This window comes from Phasianus colchicus, chromosome 3 (genome assembly GCF_987193195.1).
Source record: "Phasianus colchicus chromosome 3, bPhaCol1.hap1.1, whole genome shotgun sequence".
Taxonomy (NCBI): Eukaryota; Metazoa; Chordata; class Aves; order Galliformes; family Phasianidae; genus Phasianus; species Phasianus colchicus.
In genome coordinates this window covers 70,309,706-70,332,367 of record NC_143438.1, presented here as the reverse complement: position 1 = coordinate 70,332,367, position 22,662 = coordinate 70,309,706, and the positions used below count along the sequence as shown (strand labels likewise).

The following is a 22,662-nucleotide window of genomic DNA, read 5'->3' as shown; positions in this document are numbered from 1 at the left end:
CAATTTTCTGCTTCTATCATTCTATGAAATCAAGAAAAAGACATACTGATTTTAATAAATATTGAATCTGACTAGCAGAAAAGCACTCAGTCCGTGAGCAACAGCCCATCTCCCCTCAGAAGTGCTCCCCGGTCCAGGGAGCTCAAGGCAACAGCTAAAGATTTCCTAATGCCAGGGGTAGCTTTCCTTGCAAATATAACAGTAAAAGACCACATACTCCCCCAGTAGTACGAGATTGTGGGAGATAAGAGAGCAGTTCCTTTCTCCTGGCAAGGGTTAGGTAATCTCTGACATCTTTTAAATTTCATAATCAGGCCTACAGAGTAAAAGAAAAAACACCATTAAAATCATCTTGGAATAGATAAGGCTTGATTCAGGAATACAATTTAAATTTCACTGTGAAGAACTGCTGTGGTTTCCCAGATTTTCTATAGTATTGAGCATCAAACCGATCTCACCTACCTCAGGGTCCTTTCCTGGTGGCACTGGTATGCCAGCACTCCATTACAGCCTTTTGTGCGTTTGTAGAGCTAACATATTGATAGATTCCTTCAATCAACAGGCTGTACCCCCAAGGCAGGAGCTGTGGGCTCACATTCCCTGCCCTTGGCATTTGCTGGGCTGGAGGGAGCTGTGCTGGATGGAGCTGTGTTGAACATCCATGTTGTCCTTGAAGGAAATGAGCTGCAATGTTAAGAAATGCTCTGATGGCCTCAAGGATCATACAGGATAGCAGGATGTCCCTCATAATGGAGGTGCTCCAGGCACCTTAATCATCTTTGTGGTCCTGTGATGAACTCTCTCCAGCAGTTCTCTGTCTTTCTCAAACTGTGGAACCCAAAACTGGAATCCAGTACTCCAGATGTGACCTCACTTAGATAAGAGATACACTGTCCAGTAGTATTACGGAAATGTTTTGAGAATAACACATTCCTCAAACCATGGCAAGCCACATGTGCTGGCAATTCCATGAAACTTGAAGCTGCCTTTCTGAGCACAGTGCTACTTGGCAAACTGCCACAGTCCAAACCAGGTACCAACACTGTCTGGTTTGATGTGACACAAGTAAGCTTGGAAGTCTTATCTGGGTCAAAGATTTGCCAGAGAAAGAAGTTTTTCTAGTGTATTGGTTTACCAGGATAAAGTTATTTATCTGTGCATCTGTCACCATTAAGACTGGCATTAGCAAGACTCTGTACACATAGAAGCATTTGTCTTTGTTCAGTATTGACATTATCTATATCCTTTTCCTCTGATGAAAGGATGTATTTCTCTGTAGGATATTCTCATTTGAAAATACTTAAATTTGTGTGTCTCTTGTACTGTCAAAATTCAAGTTCGTGATGCTTCAAGCCATGATGAAATATTTTTATGTTTTTCTCCTTCTCCATTGGTGCTTCTGGTTGTAAATGTCTGACCTTGCTATTTCTTGCTTTTTATTTGGACATATTTTAGATTGAGTTGCTGTTGTAAGTGGTGTATTTGATTTCTACACATCTTGAGAAACCACTGGGATATTATATCTAGAATCTCTTCAGAGACTGAAGCCAGAAGTCTGGTAGTCATATGTAGAAAGTTTCAGAAAATCCACATGCAAAATGTATTAATTAAAAGCATTTGATGAACGTCTATGAACAACAAATGCGTTCAAAGAAAATCATATCCACTTAGATTCTGGGTTAAGTTCCCAGCTGGCTTCACTGTAGCTTCCGTGACTTCTGCTGGATATGGATCTGGCTCATTTTTTGTAATGAGAACTTCAAGTAGCTCTAGCTAAAATGAATGACAAAGCTTATGCTTCTTGGTGAAGTAATTCATTAATTAGTGTGTATATATGCACATTACCACACATATAATTTCTGAAAATATGAAGAACTTTGTCCCTGTATAAAGCCCTCTAGAGTCATTGCAAAAATTTGCATGGACTTCATTGGGTTATGGATCACATCCTGTATATATCTGCATTTTTAGACCTTTTCTAGTGCTTTCTCTTCCAATGGGAATTAATAGCTTCTTGGAATTGAAATGACCAGTTTCCGATTTAGTTTTGCATAAGAAGCACAGTCCAGTAGGATTAAATATGAATGGTGGCTTGGTAATTCATTAATCATGAAAATATGATGTGCAGTTAGTTATATAAGTGGTTATTTTTGCATGGAGATGTCTGCTACTTTTATGTCTGTGCAGAATCACTTCAAGTGCAGAAGCAGGAACATACAAACCCATTCATTTCAATATACTATTTTAGTCAGAATGCACAATGATACATAAATGTTCTGTAGACAATAGTGATTTTGTAGTTGTTAGCACAATGATAGGTCAGTGCATCCAAGTATCCCACCTGCACATGATTATACGCGTTCCTGGTCAGATGAAGCAGAGTATTTTCAAAATTTCTATGAGACCTTTCCAAACCATCTCGGCCACATGTGACCTATGCAAAATATTTTATTCTGAGAACTTTTGAAAATGTAAATATTACAGCTCCTTTTCTCTTAAAAGTTTGAGAAATCAGATAAGAAAGGCCGGGCTGGCTCCAAACAATACTGAATTCTTCTCTATCATCCAGCAATAGACTTCTGGGTCAGTGACAGGTAACAAGGACAAGGTTTGATACGCCATTTGAAAATGGTGCACAGCAAGGAGCAAATCAACATAAGATGCAAGTCAAAGGACTGTTGAAATACTCACTTTCCATTTGAGCATGCTGTTGGAAGCTGAAATTCTGCACTGAACTTAGTAATTCAATATGCTTGGCAAATACAAGAGGTTGCCTCATTGGCACAGATCTCTTCTGTGTAAAAATGATGGAAATGCCAATTCCACCTTTGTCTCCTTCCAGGGTCCTTGCGTCACTAGCACTCTGTTGTCTTTCCCAGGTAAAAGGATAGTCCCAGGCTCAATTCACTGTACTTCCGCTGTCATGGCCAGGGCCCTGCCAGGTACTTGTTCTTGTTTTTAAAAAAAAGAAGAAAAAAAAAAAAAAGAAAAAAAAAAAAGCCTCATGAATGCTCTGTTTTCTTGTCATCACTTTTACTTTCTTGAAATGCATTAGCATGCGATTTTTCATTTCAAGACAAGAGGTAGAGGCACAGAAGTTTCAGGATCTGGCTCCCATTGAACTCTCTGAGAAAGTTGTTTCTGAAAAAGAGTGCCTATATGGGAAATCGGTATAGCCATGATTTTTTTTTTTTTTTAGAAGTTAACACAAAAACAGATAGAAAGGAAATATTTAAAATTACTGTATCCATTACAAAAGTGCATAAAGGTATTTGTGGCTGTAAAGTCCTTGTGAACATTTTTCATTAAAACTTACAAATATTTCGAACTAGAGAGAATAATTACCAAATACTTGTGCCTTTCATCTTATCTGTGTTTTGTTCAGCAGATCACAAAACACAGACCTACATTATATATCTCCTTGAAGAGCCAAACAGCAGCAAGAGAATGAGCGAAAGCTGCACATAACAGGTGGAGAAACAGGAGAATGGAAAGATGAAGGGAATCAAGTACAAGGTCTCATGATTACTTAATTGCTATGCCCACATCTTGTTCCATAATGCATACAAGATTTCAGCCACCCAATCTACTGAAATCTCTCTCAGGACATGTCAGACTTTAACTAAGCATCCTCCTCTCATCCTGCTGGGTTATCCATTCCCTTTGGCTTTTTGCCATCTTCTGTTATGCATTATCCCATCAATTTTGGTCCTCACATTACATATGAGACTTTACATACTACTGTCTTACTGCTGCTTATGTCAATTATACTTAACACAAGGAGATTCCCAAGCTTCCCAGCTGTTCTCATCCCCCATCTTAACTGTACTACCTATGGTATTTGGCAATGTTCTGTCAGCCAACCCTCTTGGCCATTCAACTCTGCTAACTCAATGTAGCATGCAAGGAACATTGTAAGAGGAAGAAAGGCAGCTTTAGCATCTAAGAGCACCCAAGTAAACCTAAAGACTGAAATGATCCATCCCAAAGGGAACCTTATCATTATTACTGGTCCAAAACCATGCTATCCTGTGATAGAAAGAAGATCTTTGGTAAGTTATTCTGTCTCCTCCTCCGACACCAATCTACTGCTAGAGGAGGGTAAATTTTCAAAGCTGCTGTACCAAAAGAACTCTCTTAGCATTCAGAAGAAGCTGTGGTAGTGTCTCTCACATCTCTGCAGTGAGAAAGAGTGAGCTTATGTGGTATTCCATTCCTACCTACTAGGATAACATTAGGACCAAATATTTAAATATACCATTTCTGTTCCCAGGCTATGGAGCCAAAAATGGTGTGATCAAAGCAGATTCCTTGCACTCCACACACTGTTTCATGTGGTTTTTCTTGCACTGGGACATCCTGCAGGGCTCAGACACACAAGACTCTTTCCCAGGTGGAAGCCCAATGGCCGAACAGGGAGATCCTGCTCACCCACCGTCCTCTGCATCTCATGAGCATTCTACCACGGTGAGGGGCCCATAACAACTTCTCTCTCTTCCCCGGGGGGCACCAAACGAGTATCCCTCATCTCGCACTGAGAGGCAGCTGCTCGGAGGCAGGGATGATTGACGAGAACTCGGGGCCCCAACCGTCGGCGGGAGACTCCGGCTACCCCCGCCCAGGGCGGGAGGCCGCGCCGAGGCCCGCGGAGAGGGAGGGGATCGCCGGGAGGGAGTGGCTGTGCCGGGCCAGCCCCATAAAAAGCCCTCGGCGGGGCGGCGGCGGGAGGAGCCCTCGGAGTCGTCGCCGCCGCAGCCGCCGCCGTCGCAGCCGTCGCTCCGGCCGCGGGCACAGTCAGCACCGCGGACAGCGCCCCCACTGAGCCCCTCCGCACCCCCATCATGACGGCGGAGACGCACCTGCAGGGCGTGGAGATCTCGGCCGCCCAGTTCTTCGAGATCTGGCACCACTACGACTCCGACGGTGACTCCTTTCCCCTTCTCGGGTTGGCGGGGGGCGGCTGGCGGGGGGTGTGCGAGGGGGAGGCTGGGGGTCCCACCACTCCCTGGCCGCCATCCCGCAGCCGGCACGACCGCACGGCTGGGATTGAGGTCGGGTGAGGAGTGCGGGAGCAGCTCCGCCGGGAGAACACGGGTTAGAGACATCCCCGGCAGCGCTGAAGAGAGGAGTTTGGAGGGAGCGGTGACCACGAGTGTAACTCTTTTCGTTGTAGGCAATGGGTACATGGATGGGAAGGAGCTACAAAACTTCATCCAGGAGCTGCAGCAGGCACGGAAGAAGGCAGGCTTGGTAGGTTAACCTTTTGCCCCACTTTTTCCATCTCCTCTGGGAAAGAAGAGTTTTCTTGAGCAAACTCCAGTGCCTTGGTTCCTTCTGTTCCTTGTTGCTTTCACACGGTTCATGCAGTAGCCTCATGAGGCAGAGAAGTAGGTGGGTTAGAAATAAGCAGGTTTTAAATGAAACATGCCCTCTGATTTGGAAAGGTGGTGTCAGGGGTGTCCATTCAGCTGGAGAGCAGGTCTTGTTCACATCTCACCAGTCTGTGAGCTAGTACTTCTCAAAGGGCTTAACAAGAAAAGTCAGAAATGCATGGACATTATCCTTTTGTCATGGACATTATCCTTTTGTCATGGGTGGACTTTGTCCTAGTGCAACCTGATCCAGATATGCACTGATACTTAAAAAAATTAATAAATTTCTTTTAAAAAAGAGAGAGAAAATAGAAAAGAAAACCCAACTCTTCAAGTTAGTTGGGCTCTTTTAATTTCATGCTTAATGGGCAGTATGGGCTGAAATGCATTCCTGCCCCTTGGTGGTCAGTAAATAGATCTGCAGATGACTGCTAAACAGTTTTTACCCTTTACCAGTGTTGCACACCAGGAATATGAGTACGAAATCCTGGTAGTTCAGATTGCTAACAGAGACAGCAACGTTTTTGACACTGTTGTCAAAACAATTCTAGCATGAGCTATTAATTTTTTAATGACAAATTTCCTCCAAACTATACCCATTTGGGAAAAAAAAAAAAGAGTGCAGAGAGAAGGAGAGAGGGAGAAAGAGACAGAAATGATTCCATGAAAAGATCTGAATTTAAATAGAAGTGAATCTTTTTAACAAATAAATTATGGGTTATTGGTTTCTAAAACAGGATACTTAGCACCAAGTTCAAATATATAACATTACCAAGTCTACGCAAGTCAATCTATGCTAAAATACTTTCAAAGTAACAGAAGGAAAAAAATTAGCCAATTAGCATGTGTGCTTCATGGAAATAAATGATTACTTAATATTAAAAAACAAAACAGCAACAACAACAAAAAAACTCTGAGCAATAACCTTTCAATAACTTACTTTAATATTGCTGGAGGTTTTAGAAGCAAATGAAAAAAAAGAAAAAAAACTAACAATCATACTCTTAAATTTTGTGGAAAATCTTCTTGTGGTTATCTTAGTAATTCTATGAGTGCAGACTTCACACACTTGAAAATCTGTCTCACAGCAGTGCCTCATTTTTACAGTCTTAGTATCAGTTAATTCTTACAGCAATTGCTGTAGACACTCATTTTCATGAGTGTTAATAAGAACAAACTAAAATTTCAAAAACCCTCAAAAACCCATACAGAAAATTGGTTTTCAGAGGAAATAGGTGTTTTTTTTTCTTCTTCTTTTTTTTGCACAGAAAAACTGAGTACAACTTCTGTGCCTTTCAGATATTACAATAGAAAATATCTCTTCTCTGTAGAGAAGTGAAGGAAACATGTTTGTTTGTTAGAAAGAAGATACTAAAGCCTGTTTATATTCAGTATCGATGGCATTGTCAGTAGAAATGCTGACGATATTTAGGAATTTGAAAAATGAATTAGAAGCTTGAAGGAAAAACACTAGTTACTTTAAAATCAGAATCTTTTCTCTCTCAGAAGAAGTGTGCATCTCTTAAAAACAGAGCTTGCTCAAAGTAACACAGAAGAACTTTGCAGAACTGTTCTTATCTGCTACATTTCATCATTCATTCTGTTTCTTGAGAAACCTCTCCCTGTATCTCACGTTCTGTTTTGAAAATACTCAGGAGCTTAATTAAGCTTTCTTCTGCCATTTCTCTGGTTTTGGGGTGTTCTTTTGAGAAGAGCAATTCACGGTAGCAACATCAAATTTGGTGCATGGTTTATTGGTTCTGCCTTTGGTAGATGTTACCTTGACCTCTGAATTTTTTTTCTGGATTATGGGTGTATGTCATTTTAGGTTTCAAATCTAAGCTGGTTTGCCAAACAAGCATCTCATTAGTTAATCTCTTGTCTTGTGGGATACTAATTCAGTAGCTTTAAATTTCTTTTCTTTTGCCAGAAGGGACACATTGAGAAACTAGTGTAAGTTATATGTCATTTCCTTGTCTGTCCTTCCCTTAACACGCCAAAGCTTCTTTGTCATCATTAACTTCTGTATTTCAAGTCACTTTCCTGCTCACTATTTTTGAAATATTCAATTATGCATTCTTCATAGCTGGATTTTACATCAGTCATGCCACATGCATTAAAGAATCACATTGATTCTGTCATTGAATAGGATGGTTTAACATTTCCAAGTATTATTCCCAGCTACAAAGAGCTGTTCTAATTATGTTCTAATTCTAATATTTTTATTAATCCACACAGTAAGCCTGTACTACTTTCACAGCTGCTTTTCCTAAGATGGAGCAATAGCATGCAACTTGATTGCTGTTGGCCCCATTGCTGGAACTGTCAGTGCTCCAAAGAATAGATGTGTACTGGGTTTAAGGGCTTGGGCTTTTCTCTGGTCACACCATGTGTTTTCACTTCATGCATTGAGGTAGACAGTGATTTGATCTGGCATACTTTCAGACATTATGAAAGGACTGACACTTTTTTAAAGATAAAAACTGTATAAATACATAGACAGAGCTTCCATTTGCTGTACCCTACTTTTTATGCAATGCATTCTCTAAGTGTGCCAGTTACGAGAAGAACCTGTGAAGTGTAAATGAGTGACACAGAGTCAATAGAGGGTTGATAGTAGGTCTTGGAAAGTTACTCCACATCTGTTAATTCACTTTCTCTGCATATACAGGTGAGGACAGTATTTCTCAATATTCCAATATTAATTCTAATATTTAATAGATGTTTATGAATGCAGTCATGTAAGTGCTTCTGTAGTGCCATCTATCCTTACATTTCAAAAATCATCCCAAAACAGAGCTGTTTTTTCTACAGCTCCTCTTGGTGGGCTACGTGACTCTTAAGCTTTAGGAGGGGAGATGAAGGTGCAAAGTTTCTTAATTTCAAGCATTAAGCAACTCCACTTGATTAAGTTTAAACAATTTTTTTGACTGAACACATATTTGAATAATGTGACTTGCAAGATTTGTCAGCTACCTCAAAAGCAGCTGAAGTGAGCACCAAGAAAAAGAAAAAAGACTCTTTCTGGACTGTGTACTAGGATGAGCATCCTGTTTCATTTCGCCTCTAAGCTAAACGCTGCTTTAATGGCTGAACACTGTTTGGCACTGTGGAGGTGATACTAGAAGAATTAGCAAAATATTTAACAAGGACTAACTAAAATCCAGGTGTCTAAATTCTCCATTCCAACTGCTAAACAAATTTGTGCCCACTTTGGGATCATTAGATGAGAGGTGACATTGAACTGCATTGTATTAATAACTACATCTCTAATTAAAGCTGTGGCAAATTACTAACCTGCCATGGATGACTTTGACATAAATAGGATACTAGGCCACGATTGTATCATCTATAAAGAACTGACATTTAAGTTAGCATTTGAAGTTGAAATTTGGGACAAACTTCAACAGACTTTGTACAGCTGATAGCTCCTGTGTCTCCAGTGAGAAATTCACTTAGGTCCTATATAATCAGAACTATTATAGCAACTAAAACTTTAATTTCTAATGACAGCTATATCTTCATCTATAAGCATAGAATTTTCCATTATTTTAATATAGCTGTAGTCCTGATTCTTGCTGCATGGTTTTACTAGCTCGGTCTGATAAGAAATACAAAGGAAAATAGAAGTTTAATCAGTGATGAAAGTTGATGGCAGCTCATAGCAAGGAAAGCAAGTCCAGTTGAAGTGTCAAATCAGGTGAGTAAATATTCATCTGAGGCTGGCACCTTTGCTGTAGCTTAGGCTGAAGATAGTATTTGAGTACAAATGTATAGTAGGAGACATAATTTATACAATAAACAATTATGCTGGCTTTATTATGTCAGATTTAAGATGCTGCTCAAAGCTGTCTCTCTCCCAAGCCTTCTCTCTCTAAATTACGGCAGTGACATTTGGATTCTGTTTTCATGATAACTAAATACTAAACAGTGAGGAATAAGATATTCTGATTAGTTCTTTTAGGGCTAAAATAGCATCCATTGTTCAAGTAAAATCAACTCAAAGATGTGGAAAGGCCATATTGATATTCAGAGGTATTGTACTGAAATACTCCTTATTTTGAAGGATTTTGCACTGCCTTCAAGTTTGTCATTTAATAATGAAAACTGAGAATATGAATTAATAATTACCCATGAACTTCACTGTCATTCTCTCAAACAAAAGAGCTGTTATACATATCTTCCAACACATCTGTCTTCTCAATTTCTTTATTCTGTAAACTAAAATAGGAGTTCTAAGTATTTAGAAACCAATCATTCATGTTGACTATAACATCACCCCTTAGGAAGTAAAATTTATCACAATTATAGGTTATCTATCCTAAAAAAATTACTCGATTTCACTTCAACTTGAGAAATCTAGCTACAATTAAGTGTGAATATTTCATCAAATGTAGTAAATTTATTGACAACTAATGGAATATTTAAGTACTTTGCATACATTTCTCTGCGTCTGAAAAATATTGATTCTCTCATTGTAACTTTACAGGACTTAACACCTGAAATGAAAGCTTTTGTGGACCAGTATGGCAAAGCTACTGATGGAAAAATAGGAATTGTTGAGGTAAGATAGTTACCCTATCACAAATGAATAACACATTTACTGATAGAAAATACACTTAGCACAGAACAGTATGGGCATATTTGTAAATAGTTTGGATTTTTAGTAAAACAGAAGATTTCTTTCTCTGTGAATCTTTAGTGTTATTTTTTTCACTGATGATTTTTTTTCCTTACCCAAAAGCAAAATATTCTTTATCCTTTGCCAGATATTTCACTACACTTCATTTAACTTTGCACATTTGATTCAGTACAAATAAGCATCAACAGCAATGCAGTTTTCCTGTAAAGCAGCTAAAAGCTCTATTTTAGAAATTGTGAAAGGTAAATATGATTTATCTCTACATATGATTTTGAACTAACACTCTGTCACCGCTCCTGTAGTTAGGTAACTTGCAAGTGAATATAATTGAGCAGTCACTATAGGTAGTCAATGCACATATGTGGCAAAATAGGATGTTAATCATGGCAAATTTAAACAAAATTTTAAGAGTAGTTGTAATCCAGCCCTTTCTTTAACCAAACCTGAGGCGGAATATTTCCATTCCTTTTTACCGCTTTCTAAAGAGGATAAAGATGCAGTCAGCCAACCTTTTCTACACTTGCAGACTCTCAACAATTGTATAATTTAGACAACTTTCTGGGAAGTAGGGAACCATTGTATTTTCTCATGCTTTCATTGTTCAGTGCTGCAAATCAGAAAGGAAAGTTCATTGGGTTACAGCTTGAGAAACCACTATTTCAAGCCTAAATCTACAACTCATTTATGTCACACTGAGTGCAGTAAAGACTGCAGTTTTATTATTAAATGTGATTATTATTTTTTTCTGATAGAATGAAATATGATCTAAGAGAGCTAATTAAGAAACAGCTGGAAGGAAGCCAGGTCTGCAAAATTTCTACTGTGACCAACCTTGGGTCAGTAGCTATTTTTAAAATAGAAGACTGATTAGAGTCTGTAAAACTCAGTAGGATGTATCACTAGTGATATAATACATCATTTCAGGACATCTTTCCTCCTCGGTCATGTGTCTGAATTGAAAATACTTGTGTATATGAAAACCTAGCTATGACTAAATTATGGAAACACAGTTCCTTTTACTTGCGGCTATAAGTGATTTTAAAAATGCATCTTTTGACAATACTTAGCATTACAAATTATTTTTGTGCTAACAACTGCTTATTCATTTATTATTGAATAATCCCATTTAATTCAGTACTTTTGAATTGTGTAATAGCAAGCATTATGCAAGAAGAATAAGTAGACAGTGCCTGCAGTGACTGTTGTTCTTTACTTAGGGAAGATAACTGAGAGTTTTGCCTTTCAAGTTCTATTTCTGATTGTACTATTGACTTAATGTGTAAAGGTGAGCAAATCCCACAGGGCCTAATACGGTAAGGTGCTTACCACCTCCAGTGAGCTGCCAAGCACACTCAGCATCCACTGAAGCCACTGAATAATGACAGCACTCAGTCCAGTGACTGAAGGGACTCTCTCCCTTAATATAGCACTTTCCTAACCCAATATCTATATTTTATTTCACTGACATCAGCATGAAGCTTGATTTGGAAAGTGCTGATGGGACTCAGCCTAAGTTTTACAAGCAGTATGATGTTAAAGTTGCTATTTGGACTTGATTTTCCCTCCTTATAAATAAGAATGCCCAGTAATTCCAGATTGCTCCCAATTTACATAATACACTTTTTTTCTGAAATAAAGAAATGTGAATGTTGTTAAAAAAAATTTATATGTAAACGCATTTGGATTCCCAGCCATCACACTGGATACCCCAGCAGCTGAAGGAAAATGTCTTTCACATAATGAGTTTTGTGGGCTGAGATAGAGGAGACCTGGGTGGCTTCATAAAGGAAGGAGTGGATTTTTAGTTTAGTGCTCAGATTAAATGTCAGCTTTGTCTTTGGAAGCACACTGCACTTAGTCCTCTAGGTCTCAGCCAGCATTCACAAGCTAAATGCAGAGCCAGATCTCTATACTTGCTTATCATTTTGTAAGAGACCTTTCTTTCACTTTTTGTGTTCATTCAGGCCAATACTTGAACTAAGATGTAGATGTGGACCGTGGATTTTTGAGACTCAGGACAGTAGTAATTCCACATTCACATCCTTTGACACTTGCTTCTGCCATAAAAATAACTACTTACTACTATAAAATATTATTTTTACTCCCATTCTCCACTATAGGTTTTTGAGAAGAAAATTCGCTGAATTATACAAAAGGAATTTAATTACCAACATTTATTTAAAGAATGATTTCTAGAAATAGTTATTATATTGTCTTAATAACTGAGAGTATTTTTTTCTGCTAGGTAACCTATAAAGATCTTCCTCAGCCTGCAGATGAGTAGAGAGAGTTAAGTCAAGCTTGGGGTTTGTTGCTGTTGTCCTTTCTTACTCATGAAAGCAGTGGGGTGCACAGAAGAACTAAGTTGCTATTGCTGCCACGGGTGGGAACCAGAAACATCCAGGCACGCTCACAGGGTCCCAGTGTGTCCTTCCTCACCAAGAAGCCAAGCAGCAGATTCCCATCTTTCCTCTCTCTAGCAGTGACTAAGAAGTTCCCTATCCCTTAATAGTGCAGAGTTCCCAACAAGAAGCAGTTTAATGCTGTTGATGCAAAAGCTAGGAGAACTGGATTTCTCTTTAGTTGTATTGTTTGCATTATGCTAGAGGGCAGTAAAGAAGGAAGCCAGGAAAGACTTGTGACGGGAGTCCGAGCTAATATTGGATATTGAGCTCAACAGCAGTAGTGTAGTGTAAAAGCCTGTGCTTTTCTCTGTGTGTGACCTACAAAGGGCAGGAGGTGCAGTTTAAAATGTGGCAATTTTCTTCCAAAGGTAATATATTCTGTGTCTCAAACCCAGTTTGGTACTGCTAGTAAGCTGTTCATGATTCTTTGGAAAGGTCCCATTGTCATAAGCAGTCTCTTCCCCAAACTGTGTGTTTTTATCAGTTCTTCCATTCAGTGTTTGCTGTTGAGAAGCACTGCTGATTCTCCAAAAGTCAGAGCCTCCTCTCATGGGAGAAATAAGGAAAATTTTCCATAAATCAGTACTAAATTCCACACACTTAGCTGCTACACCTATATGAATGCATACTTACCCATACATTATTTTCTATTTATAATGGAGTTGATTCCAAAAGCTGCTGACAAAAACACATTGTTTAAGTTGATTAGGTTTGCAATTCAGCCATTTAGCAAAAGCACTCAAAGCACTGATGCACTTGGCAGTCTGTAATCAGTGGCTCTGTTCTGTAAGAAGAGTACTTTGACTTATTTTTCAGTTGTACAAGCACTTGATGAATATGACTGACTTCTTGAGAAGATAATTTTAGAGAAACTAGAGATTTGTTTCCATCCCCTTGTCGTGCCTATAGAGTGAGAGGGAGAGCTGAGGTCACCTACAGCACTATGGGAACCCCCCAAAAAACCTGAGCAGTTGGGTGATAGCACTAAATAAGGCAATAGCAAAAACAAGAAATGTGAGCATGTGAAATGAATGCACAGAAACAAAAATGTGAATACAAATTTTAAGATGGGGATACAGGAAGTCTGCAGATGTCATTTTTCATAAATAATGCAGCTAAGATATCTTGCTTTCCCTGTTTTCTTTTCCTAGTAAGCACAGCTGGCCTATTCTTCAAGTTAAAAGTTTTCTCTAATCAAAAAATATTTCATACATTTTAAGCACAGAAAAAGAAATATTGGGCTTTTGTTAAAAACAAATCATGATTTCACTTTAAATTATATAGCACACTCTCCATCTTCTACATTTGTCACTTGTCAAAATTGAGTTATAGTAAATGAACATTTTCAAAAATCAGTACAATAATGTCTGATTTTAAAAAAGCCTTTTGTAACACAGACATTGGGAAAAAAAAAACACCCTTGATTCTGTGGGGCTAAAAATAGTTTTGATTTCCTTCTGATATTTATAGCTCTTCTTGAACAGATTTCTGTATCTGACAAATGACAACTAGTTGTCATTTCCTTGCCCTTCCAACTTTCACATACTCTTTTTTTTTTCTGGTTTATTTTTCTGCTTTCCTTACACACGTGTTCCTGCCTCTTCTTCCTTACATTCAGTATCTATTAGTGATTTTTCTTCCTCACTTTCTTAATTTCCTTCAAACTCATCCATTAAACATCTTTGTTTCATGCTTTCCCTTTCACACTGATTCTGAGGTTTTCACCACAGATCCTGACTTTGAATAGGTCATTTTTTTCCTTTTTCCTTCAGTAAACTGCTGTTTCACTGCCTTATCTCAGACCTCACTTCTGTTTGACTTGGATGAATATGAAAAAGCTACAAGCCAGAAGCCTTTCAGAGGCATCATCCTGATGTTTGGGCTTATGGGATGAAGGTTCTTGTGAGGCTACACTAGGACAGTAGGACTACAAAGAATTTCACGTGCCTTTAAAAGTGTCATACTCATTCAAAAGCTCATTTGGCCTAACAGAAAATCAGAATTTAATTTAATTTTTTAAAATCTGTCACAGCTTGCTCAGGTGTTGCCGACGGAGGAGAATTTCCTGTTGTTCTTTAGGTGCCAGCAGCTAAAGTCAAGTGAAGACTTCATGCAGGTAAAGTGTGAAAATTTTCCTTCTGTAAAATCATCCAAGACCTGATTGCCATAAATTCATTATCAAATCATCTGATTACAGACATGGAGAAAATATGACAGTGACCACAGTGGCTTCATTGATTCTGAGGAACTTAAGGTAAGCTGATACTAATGAGTGTGCACAAAATGAGATTCAAGATTGGATTATGGACATTGGATCTGTCTATTCATACTCATTGGTGCATATTTTTGCATTTCAGACATGACTGAAAGCAATATGATTAGATGGTGTTTTTATCACCAGTAAATCATTTAAAGTGCATCTCTAATCTGATAAATGTTTCTAAAAATGTGGTTTAATTCAGATGAATATTTGTCTCAAGTGACTTGAGATGGCTGATGCTCTCGCTGAGAAGTAGGAAAGATTATTTCTGCCCTGGGAAACCAGACAGTCCTGTGTAAGACACACTGTTCTTCTCAGAGGCTGTTTAGGGTAGAGGCTGGTTTGTGATGTTTGTTTTGGGTGTGTGTTTTTTTTTCTCCTATGGGCATAATTACTATTAATCATTATGCTACTGGGCAGCTTGTGCTCTCTCAAGTATCATAAAACTTGTTCAGTTTCCACTATGCCACTGTTAACACAGCTGGAATTATCTTGCCCATGTTCAGCTAACTTGGTGGGAGTTAGCTATCAGTTTTAAAATGCATAAAAAGGGCAGAATCATTCCATTAATCATCTCAGTCTTAGAGAATTAAAAAAACTTGAAACTAGAATGATTTACTCTTGTCATAAAACTAACATAAATTTGTAGATGCTGAATCACAGTTGCAGGATCACAGAGTGGCTGAAGCTGGGTCCATCTGGCCCACCCATGCTCCAGCAGGGACACCCAGAGCAGGGGGCCCAAGCCCAAGGCCAAGTGGCTTCTGAAGGTCTCCAGGGAGGATTACCCACAGCCTCTGGGCAACCTATGCCAGTGCTCCAGCAATGCACAGCACAGAAGTTCTACCTGCTGCCCAGAGGGACCTCCTGTGCTCCAATTTGTGCCCATTGCCTCTTGTCCTCTCTGCACCCTTCCTTCACATATTTATAGACACTGATGAAATTCCCCTGTGCCTCCTCTTCTTCAGGCTGAATAATTTGAGCTCTCTCAGCCTTTCCTCATAGGAGAGCTGCCATATACAGCAGACTGAGTAGAAAGGAGCCTTTTTCCATTCATAGCAAGAGACTTAGCAGTGTTTATCCATCTAGTTTAGACTACTTTTTTCAATTTATTCCTTTTCCCTTCTTTGAGTTTTGTATGTATATGACACTTGCCAAGGAATCCTCCTCAAGGTAGCCTGCAGGCAGACAAGCCCATTCTTCTGCTGCCTGCTCACGGCACATTGGTGTATCAGAAGTTGTTGCAAGCAGGAGGAGGGCAAACACACAGCTCTTGATAACTGTCCAGTTGTTAGACAGTTCTTTACAGACTGTTGGCAGCTTCTATAATTTAAAATAGACTTTAAACTGGCAGGGCTGACTTAGGAATAGTTGAAGAGCTAGGAAATTTTAACTGGACCCCTAATGGTCCTATCTCTCATGTGCTATGAGAAATAAGTCTCTGAAAATAAGACATATCAGGCTGGAAATCAGGAAATACTACTTCTCTGAAAGGGTGGTCAGGCACTGGAATGGGCTGCCCAGGGAGGTGGTGGAGTCCCCTTCCCTGGAGGTGTTCAAGGAATGTTTGGATGTTGTGTTGAGGGATATGGTTTAGCGAGAACCATTGGTGATAGGTGGATGGTTGGACTGGATGATCTTATAGGTCTTTTCCAACCTTAGTGATTCTGTGATTCTGTGATAAATGTGAAATTTTAGTTTTAGGAATAATTGATATTTTTTGCCATGCCCAAACATTTTAAATATTTGCTGTGTAAGGAGTCCACCTACTTAATTACTTTCAAAGAGCAATTTAGGTTGGAAATGAGCAAAACTTTCCATCAACAAAACTGGCAGTAGAATATGTTGTCTCAGGAGGAGTCAGACTCTCCATCACTGCATATTTGGAAATGGTTTGGCAACAGCTCAGATCAGACAATGACATGGAAAGTTTAAGTGTAGATGATCTTTTCGCAAGACATTCCGATGGACAGGTTAGCCCTATTTTCCATGAAAGCACATAAGATTAAACATATTTCTGTAGTAATGTCCATGTACAAAATTTCAGCTGTACTCTTTGTAACAATCATGTAACAGAAATTTCAACCTCTGCATGGGTAGAATCGATTTTTTTTTTTTTTTTTTTTTAAAGTAAAAATGGCTGTCATTCAAAATATTTGATTAGAAAGCCACAGGATGCTGCATCCAATTCTCATTAAATAAATAAATAAATAAACTAGTGGAATTGGCCGCAGATTTAAAGTATGAGGTGAGAGGGAGTGACATAGGTTAACATGTTCACTTCTAGCATCCATTACTGCCATAGGCAAGGAGGAAAATGATTAATAATTGATCTTTTCTGTAAAATTGTTCCTATGTTGGCACCCAAGTTTTCCAAGGAGTCTCAAGGTTAGTTGGTTTAATTTACTGATAGAACTGATTAGGAAGAAGTATGCTTGAGAGTCAAGTCATTTCTTCCAAATTCACATTACAACAAATGTCATACAACGTATAATGTTTTATGAAATTGTGTAGTATAGTTGAAATGATCATAAAGAAACTGTTACAGACCTAACTGTTAATTGCTATGCCTTTTCTTACTTATTTTGAACTGCAACAATAAAAATTAAATTGGAAGTAGTATTTCCCATTACTTTAATTTGAAGTTAGCAAGTCAAGCATTTTATACTATAGATAAAAATTCATCTGTTACACTCTCTTTATTTTAACAGAGTTTCTTGAAAGATTTATTACAGAAAGCAAATAAGCAGATTGAAGACTCAAAGCTAACAGAATATACAGAAATAATGGTAAGAATCTATAAAGGCATATTTTGTCAAGACTGTGTTTATCTTCAGCTGCTAGAAGGTTCCAAATTGCTTGGGCCCCGCTAAATCATAATCAGGACTAATGAGGTTGCTGTGTCATTGCAGCACAGAGATGACATCAAGCACTGCAAGTACACCTGTAGCTGTGTAGTTTTCAGTGCTGCTACAAAAATGCTCAGGAATTTTGAACCTTCTTGGTCCTTATTACACAGCAGATCCTGTCACGGTGTGGTGCAAAGAATGTTCTCCTGTTCTACTTCTCCATTCCGTTAGGGGTAAAACCAAAGTCTTGAGAGTTCATAGGAGAAAAACTGTGCTTGTCATAAGATTAATTACATTATCATACTTTGATCAAATTAATTTGAGACTACTTTGAATATTTTCCCTGCTTGCAGTGTTTGTCTCTTGTCCTAAAAGCCATCAATGATGGATTCCTAACAGATTTACAAGCACCACACTCTTCTCACTTCCTCTATGTAATTATAAAGTAATAATTTAATGTTTTTTAATGTGCACTTCTCTGGCCTTAAATCAATTATTTCCTTGGGGCATTCCTTCTATCTACCACAACTGTGCTACATGGTATAGACCACTATTGGCGTCTGAATGGAAATTTCAAGATGAGAAAGACTCAGAACACTGTACTTTTGTTTTCCCAGTTTGGTTTCATCCCAAAATATTTTTAGCCATCAAAAACATGCTAGGTTTTTGATGCAAGCACTCGAAGTGGCCTGAAGTCTGAGAATGGTTGATCAAAACTTGTTTCTTTCCTGACAGAAAGGTTTGTTGTACTAGTATGAGCCATTTACCTAAATTTACATTTAGTAATTGTCACTGTTTATTCCCTGGTGAAGATAAAACATTCCTATTCATTTAAGGAGCTTTTGGACCTTCGTATTAAAGTGCCTCTGCAGAGAGACACATTGACAAAGAATTAAGAGCAATAAGAAAGAACTTTTAAAGCCAACACTTCCATAATCTCCCCAGAAACTCAGAACTAAGACTAATGGAAAACATACAGCATCCAGAAGCTGCAGGCAAGCACAGCCAGCCACTAACAACCTACCAAAATAATTGACTTTACAGCTCCCACTGCTTACCTCCTCCAAATGTAACTCCTTCATGTGAAATGCATGCAAAGCAGATGCTTTTATACAAGGAAAGGAGGTGCAAGAAGGAGCCAAGGTGTTATACAGAAATAAATGTTTATAGAATTGGTCTCTTTTCTGTTCTCCATTGCGATTTATTGTATATTAGAAAAATGAAAATGAGTTGTCTTTCATGGCATTATTTCTGTGTTTGAAAGGATGTACACTTACCTCAGTACACAGCTCAACTTTTCCTCTTATCTAAAAATTACATCTGGAATTACTGTGATTGAAAGTGATGGGATGAGCGTGGGTGGTGATGTTTGTTTTCAGTATAGTGCCTAAAAATGCTTTGTACAGTTTGCTGCTTTTGTGTCTTTTATACAGCAAAGGCAAAATACTATTTGAAAGTAGAAAAATTGAGCTGTATAGACAGAAAAAAATGGGAGAGGAAGTTCCATGCAGGGATAATATCTCCAGCTATTTCTAATAACAAATATATGCAGCAGGAACTCATCTTTTCAAGGGCTAAATGGAAAGCACTCTAAAGCAATATGATGATTAGATAGAGTGATTAGAAGTAGTATTTGCCTATTTTGTCAAATTTTATATATTTTTATTCCTACAATTTGATTACAATTATTTGCAGACACTTGATTTCCCATTTTTATACTATCAATAAAATGTCTACTGCACCTCTTCAGTCTTTTCTTGAAGTATATCACAGAAAAAGAATGCAATCTTTACATATTTAAGCCCAGTAGCCAATTGAATGAAATGTCTATTATTTCCTAAGAAACTGAATGTCTGGAATTCTGTTGAACATTACTTGACTATTGTTCCAACTCTATGAAGGGAGAATAATGGTGCTATTATTATATCATGACATGATTTAAAAAGTAAAATGTTATTATGTCAACACTACTATCTTATAAATAATTCACGCACGTTTCTTATATGGGACATTCATCACTCTAGGCAGGCTAAGACCTACCTTAGAGTAGGTTAATCAAAATTGTTCATCTGGTTTCTTATCAGGCTTTTGCAGTAGAATTAATTACTACAAATTATTCCTTCTGCACTTTAAAGGCATGTATTACATGGCAAATGAGACAGTTTGAAACCTGGGGCCATCACTTCAGTGTTAAATTTCATTAAGTTTGTTTTCCAAATAAGTGTTTGCTTTGCTATGTTAATTAATTGCAATTAGTAATGTAAGAATATGTACTCTTTCAGCTCAGGATGTTTGATGCAAACAATGATGGAAAGTTGGAGCTTACTGAACTAGCCAGGTATGCCTCCTGTCTCTTTTCAGAACAAACATTATATACTAATTACAGTAAATACGTTGACCTTTGTTTTTTGTCTCCAAAGGCTACTCCCAGTACAGGAAAACTTTCTTATTAAATTTCAGGTAAGAATTCATTGTCTTATGGTTAAACTGTTAATATTACACATACTCAGTGTCATAAATGGATTTTTCTTTTCTTTTTGGTGTTTAGGGTGTCAAAATGTGTGCAAAAGAGTTCAATAAAGCCTTTGAGATGTATGATCAAGTAAGTCTTCAGAAAGCCTTTTTATTAATTGATTAGTTTAATGGCACTTGTTTTCTGAATTTGGGGAAAGCCTCTGAAAAGAAGAATAAATGCTTGATGTTCTCTTTAATGCTATTTTTCAGGATGGAAATGGATATATAGATGAAAATGAACTTGATGCACTACTGAAGGATCTCTGTGAAAAGAACAAAAAGGTAATCCCAGAGGGCTTTTTTCCCCTTAGAGATTAGATTTAATTTGGATTTTAAGGACACTTTAATCCACCCAATTAAGATAAATATAGAACTTCTAAGTCATAATTCCTGAAGTCAAGGCACAACTAAAAATCTTGGCAGAAGTCATAGCAGTGTAAAGCCTTAACTAAGGGAATTGTGATTACACAGCAACACTGTCAAAAGCTTGCTTATGAGGCATCAGCAGTCTAACATATGCCTATAACATAGATCATGTAAATATACAACACATTTTCAATGTGTTGTATAAAAAACTGTTAGAAAGGCTGAGAACATTTTTTTTTTTCCCCTCCTTATTTTCTGCTGTTGGCAGCAAACTTGTTCATGCTGGTAACTAAACAGGATTATAAAGCATTATCTGTTCTTTAAATAGGAATTAGACATTAACAACCTTGCGACATACAAGAAAAGCATCATGGCCTTGTCTGATGGAGGAAAGCTTTACCGAGCAGAACTGGCTCTCATTCTCTGTGCTGAGGAAAATTAAAACCCTTCTCTCATGTCCACTTAACTAGTGATGTATTCTATCTACACGATAACTGTGCACTATAAGGGAGTAGGCTGTATTTTTAAACTGCATATAGAAAATTAGCCAGGATGTGTGGCACATTCCTTTAAGTTTGTTTCTATACTGTTTGTAATGTACAGTTTTTGTAACAATAAGATTGATAAAGAGAATGTCTATGTTTGGGCCAGTCTGTATATTCAAAAGAAACTAAAACATGTTGGGGTTGGATTTTTTTTTTTTGCTTTTTTTTTTTTTTTTGCTTTCATGAACATGCCTGAAAAAAATTACACCTGCCGATGTTGTGGTTACCATATCCTTTGACACTTGCAACATTTTTCCTTGTTGATCTACCTAACAAAAGGTCTAGAAATCTCTCTTCCACTTACAACTACACGTTTGGGTTTTTTTGTTTGGGTTGTTGGTTTTTTTGTTGTTTTTGTTTGTTTGTTTGTTTTTAAAGTATGATACAAATTCAGAGGAAATATGATTTAGGTTGGAATAGGAAAAAGAAGTAGGCATGTCTACACTCCAAAAGTTACCAAGAAATATTTTCAGTTGTCAAACCACCCACTTACAGGTCTGTGCTCTCTGTAGTTTTTCAACTACTCTTCTCATTATGAACTCAGAGTAGATAGAGGAAGCATTTATCTGGGATAGATCTCCACGCAGTAGCTGACAAAAAATATACTGTTCTCAATCTTGCTGTTTAACTTTACCGAATTTAAACATAGGCAGTTCAGAAACAAATGCCTTTAATCTGTCTTGTAATCCTGGCTAAATGACAGATAGCATAGTTAATACACAGATTAACATATGATATTATAAGTTTACCTTTCACGACTATTGCTGTGTCAGAGAATATGACAATCCATTTTCTAAACTATTTTCACATTTTGCAGGTTATATTATTCTAGTAAATTGCTGTTTTTACATCATATTCTGTGTAATCTATGATTAAATTTAATATCCTAAGACTATTGTTGTCTAGTTTGTCTATCTCCTGGATGTTCTTTTCATGTAAAGGACAAAACAATTATTTTGAAAAGTTGTGCCTCCTTGGATCTTACACTGAGTTATTAATCTGTAATAATACTAATAAAAGTTAACACTAAAATAAACACAAGACCTAGTAAAGATTTTATAACAGTTTAGTAATTCAGTTTACCCGTGCTCTGCTTTTTATTAAGCTAGAGAGGTATTTTTTTAAATGTGAAATATAATATGGAACAAGCTCTTTCTTCTTCCTTTTTTTTTTTTTTTTTTGGCCTGGCTCTTCTCTTTTACTTTACACCATCTTTGTACCAGCACCTCTATGAATATCCAGGCCATCGAACTCAGTATATACTGGTGTAGGAAGGAAACTGGGCTGTGTCTTAAAGTCATTAAATCTGTGTTGCTTCCATACACAGAAATCTGTTTCAGAAGCAGGTTAGAAGATTAGCTTTATATAACTTTTCAAATGCATCTCTTACTTAACAAGCAGAAGGAAATGCATTTTATTTGAAATGTATCTCAAGCAATGAGGCTCAGATCCTCCGAGATTATTTTGGCACTCAAATCCCACTGAAATTAATCCGTGACCTCAGGTGAACTCAGGCAGTTAAATGCCATTTCAGAAACAGCCTTAAGGCCCCAGGCTCCCTCAGCCTTGGCCTTAGCATGTTATGGAGTGCAGGATGGGGCCTTGCTAAAGAAAGGCACAAAAACTGAAGTGAGATTAATTCAGCTCATTCCCATGGCTTTATTCCCACTTCACACTTAACTTCTCACCTGCTTGTTTGCTCTATGCAA

At 37.8% G+C, this 22,662-nt stretch overlaps 1 protein-coding gene across 1 annotated transcript; it reads left to right on the top strand.

Annotated features, from left to right (window-relative positions):
• The first annotated feature begins 4,714 nt into the window (after nucleotides 1-4,714).
• CALB1 (calbindin 1) lies at nucleotides 4,715-22,074 on the top strand. Its single transcript, XM_031590875.2, has 11 exons — nucleotides 4,715-4,923; nucleotides 5,174-5,250; nucleotides 9,862-9,936; nucleotides 14,452-14,535; nucleotides 14,617-14,673; nucleotides 17,391-17,468; nucleotides 19,811-19,866; nucleotides 19,949-19,988; nucleotides 20,077-20,130; nucleotides 20,253-20,324; nucleotides 20,737-22,074. The coding sequence occupies exons 1-11, from the start codon at nucleotides 4,842-4,844 to the stop codon at nucleotides 20,848-20,850; spliced, it is 789 nt and encodes a 262-aa protein (XP_031446735.1). The 5' UTR covers nucleotides 4,715-4,841; the 3' UTR covers nucleotides 20,851-22,074.
• The last annotated feature ends 588 nt before the right edge of the window (nucleotides 22,075-22,662 follow it).

What these genes read in the sequence shown, in the direction of transcription:
- CALB1 (XM_031590875.2), top strand. Translation starts at nt 4,842, where the DNA reads ATGACGGCGGAGACGCACCTGCAGGGCGTGGAGATCTCGGCCGCCCAG. An exon ending in ACTTTCTTATTAAATTTCAG is followed by an intron (nt 19,989 to 20,076) that starts GTAAGAATTCAT and finishes TTTGGTGTTTAG; the next exon opens with GGTGTCAAAATGTGTGCAAA. An exon ending in TCTGTGAAAAGAACAAAAAG is followed by an intron (nt 20,325 to 20,736) that starts GTAATCCCAGAG and finishes TTCTTTAAATAG; the next exon opens with GAATTAGACATTAACAACCT.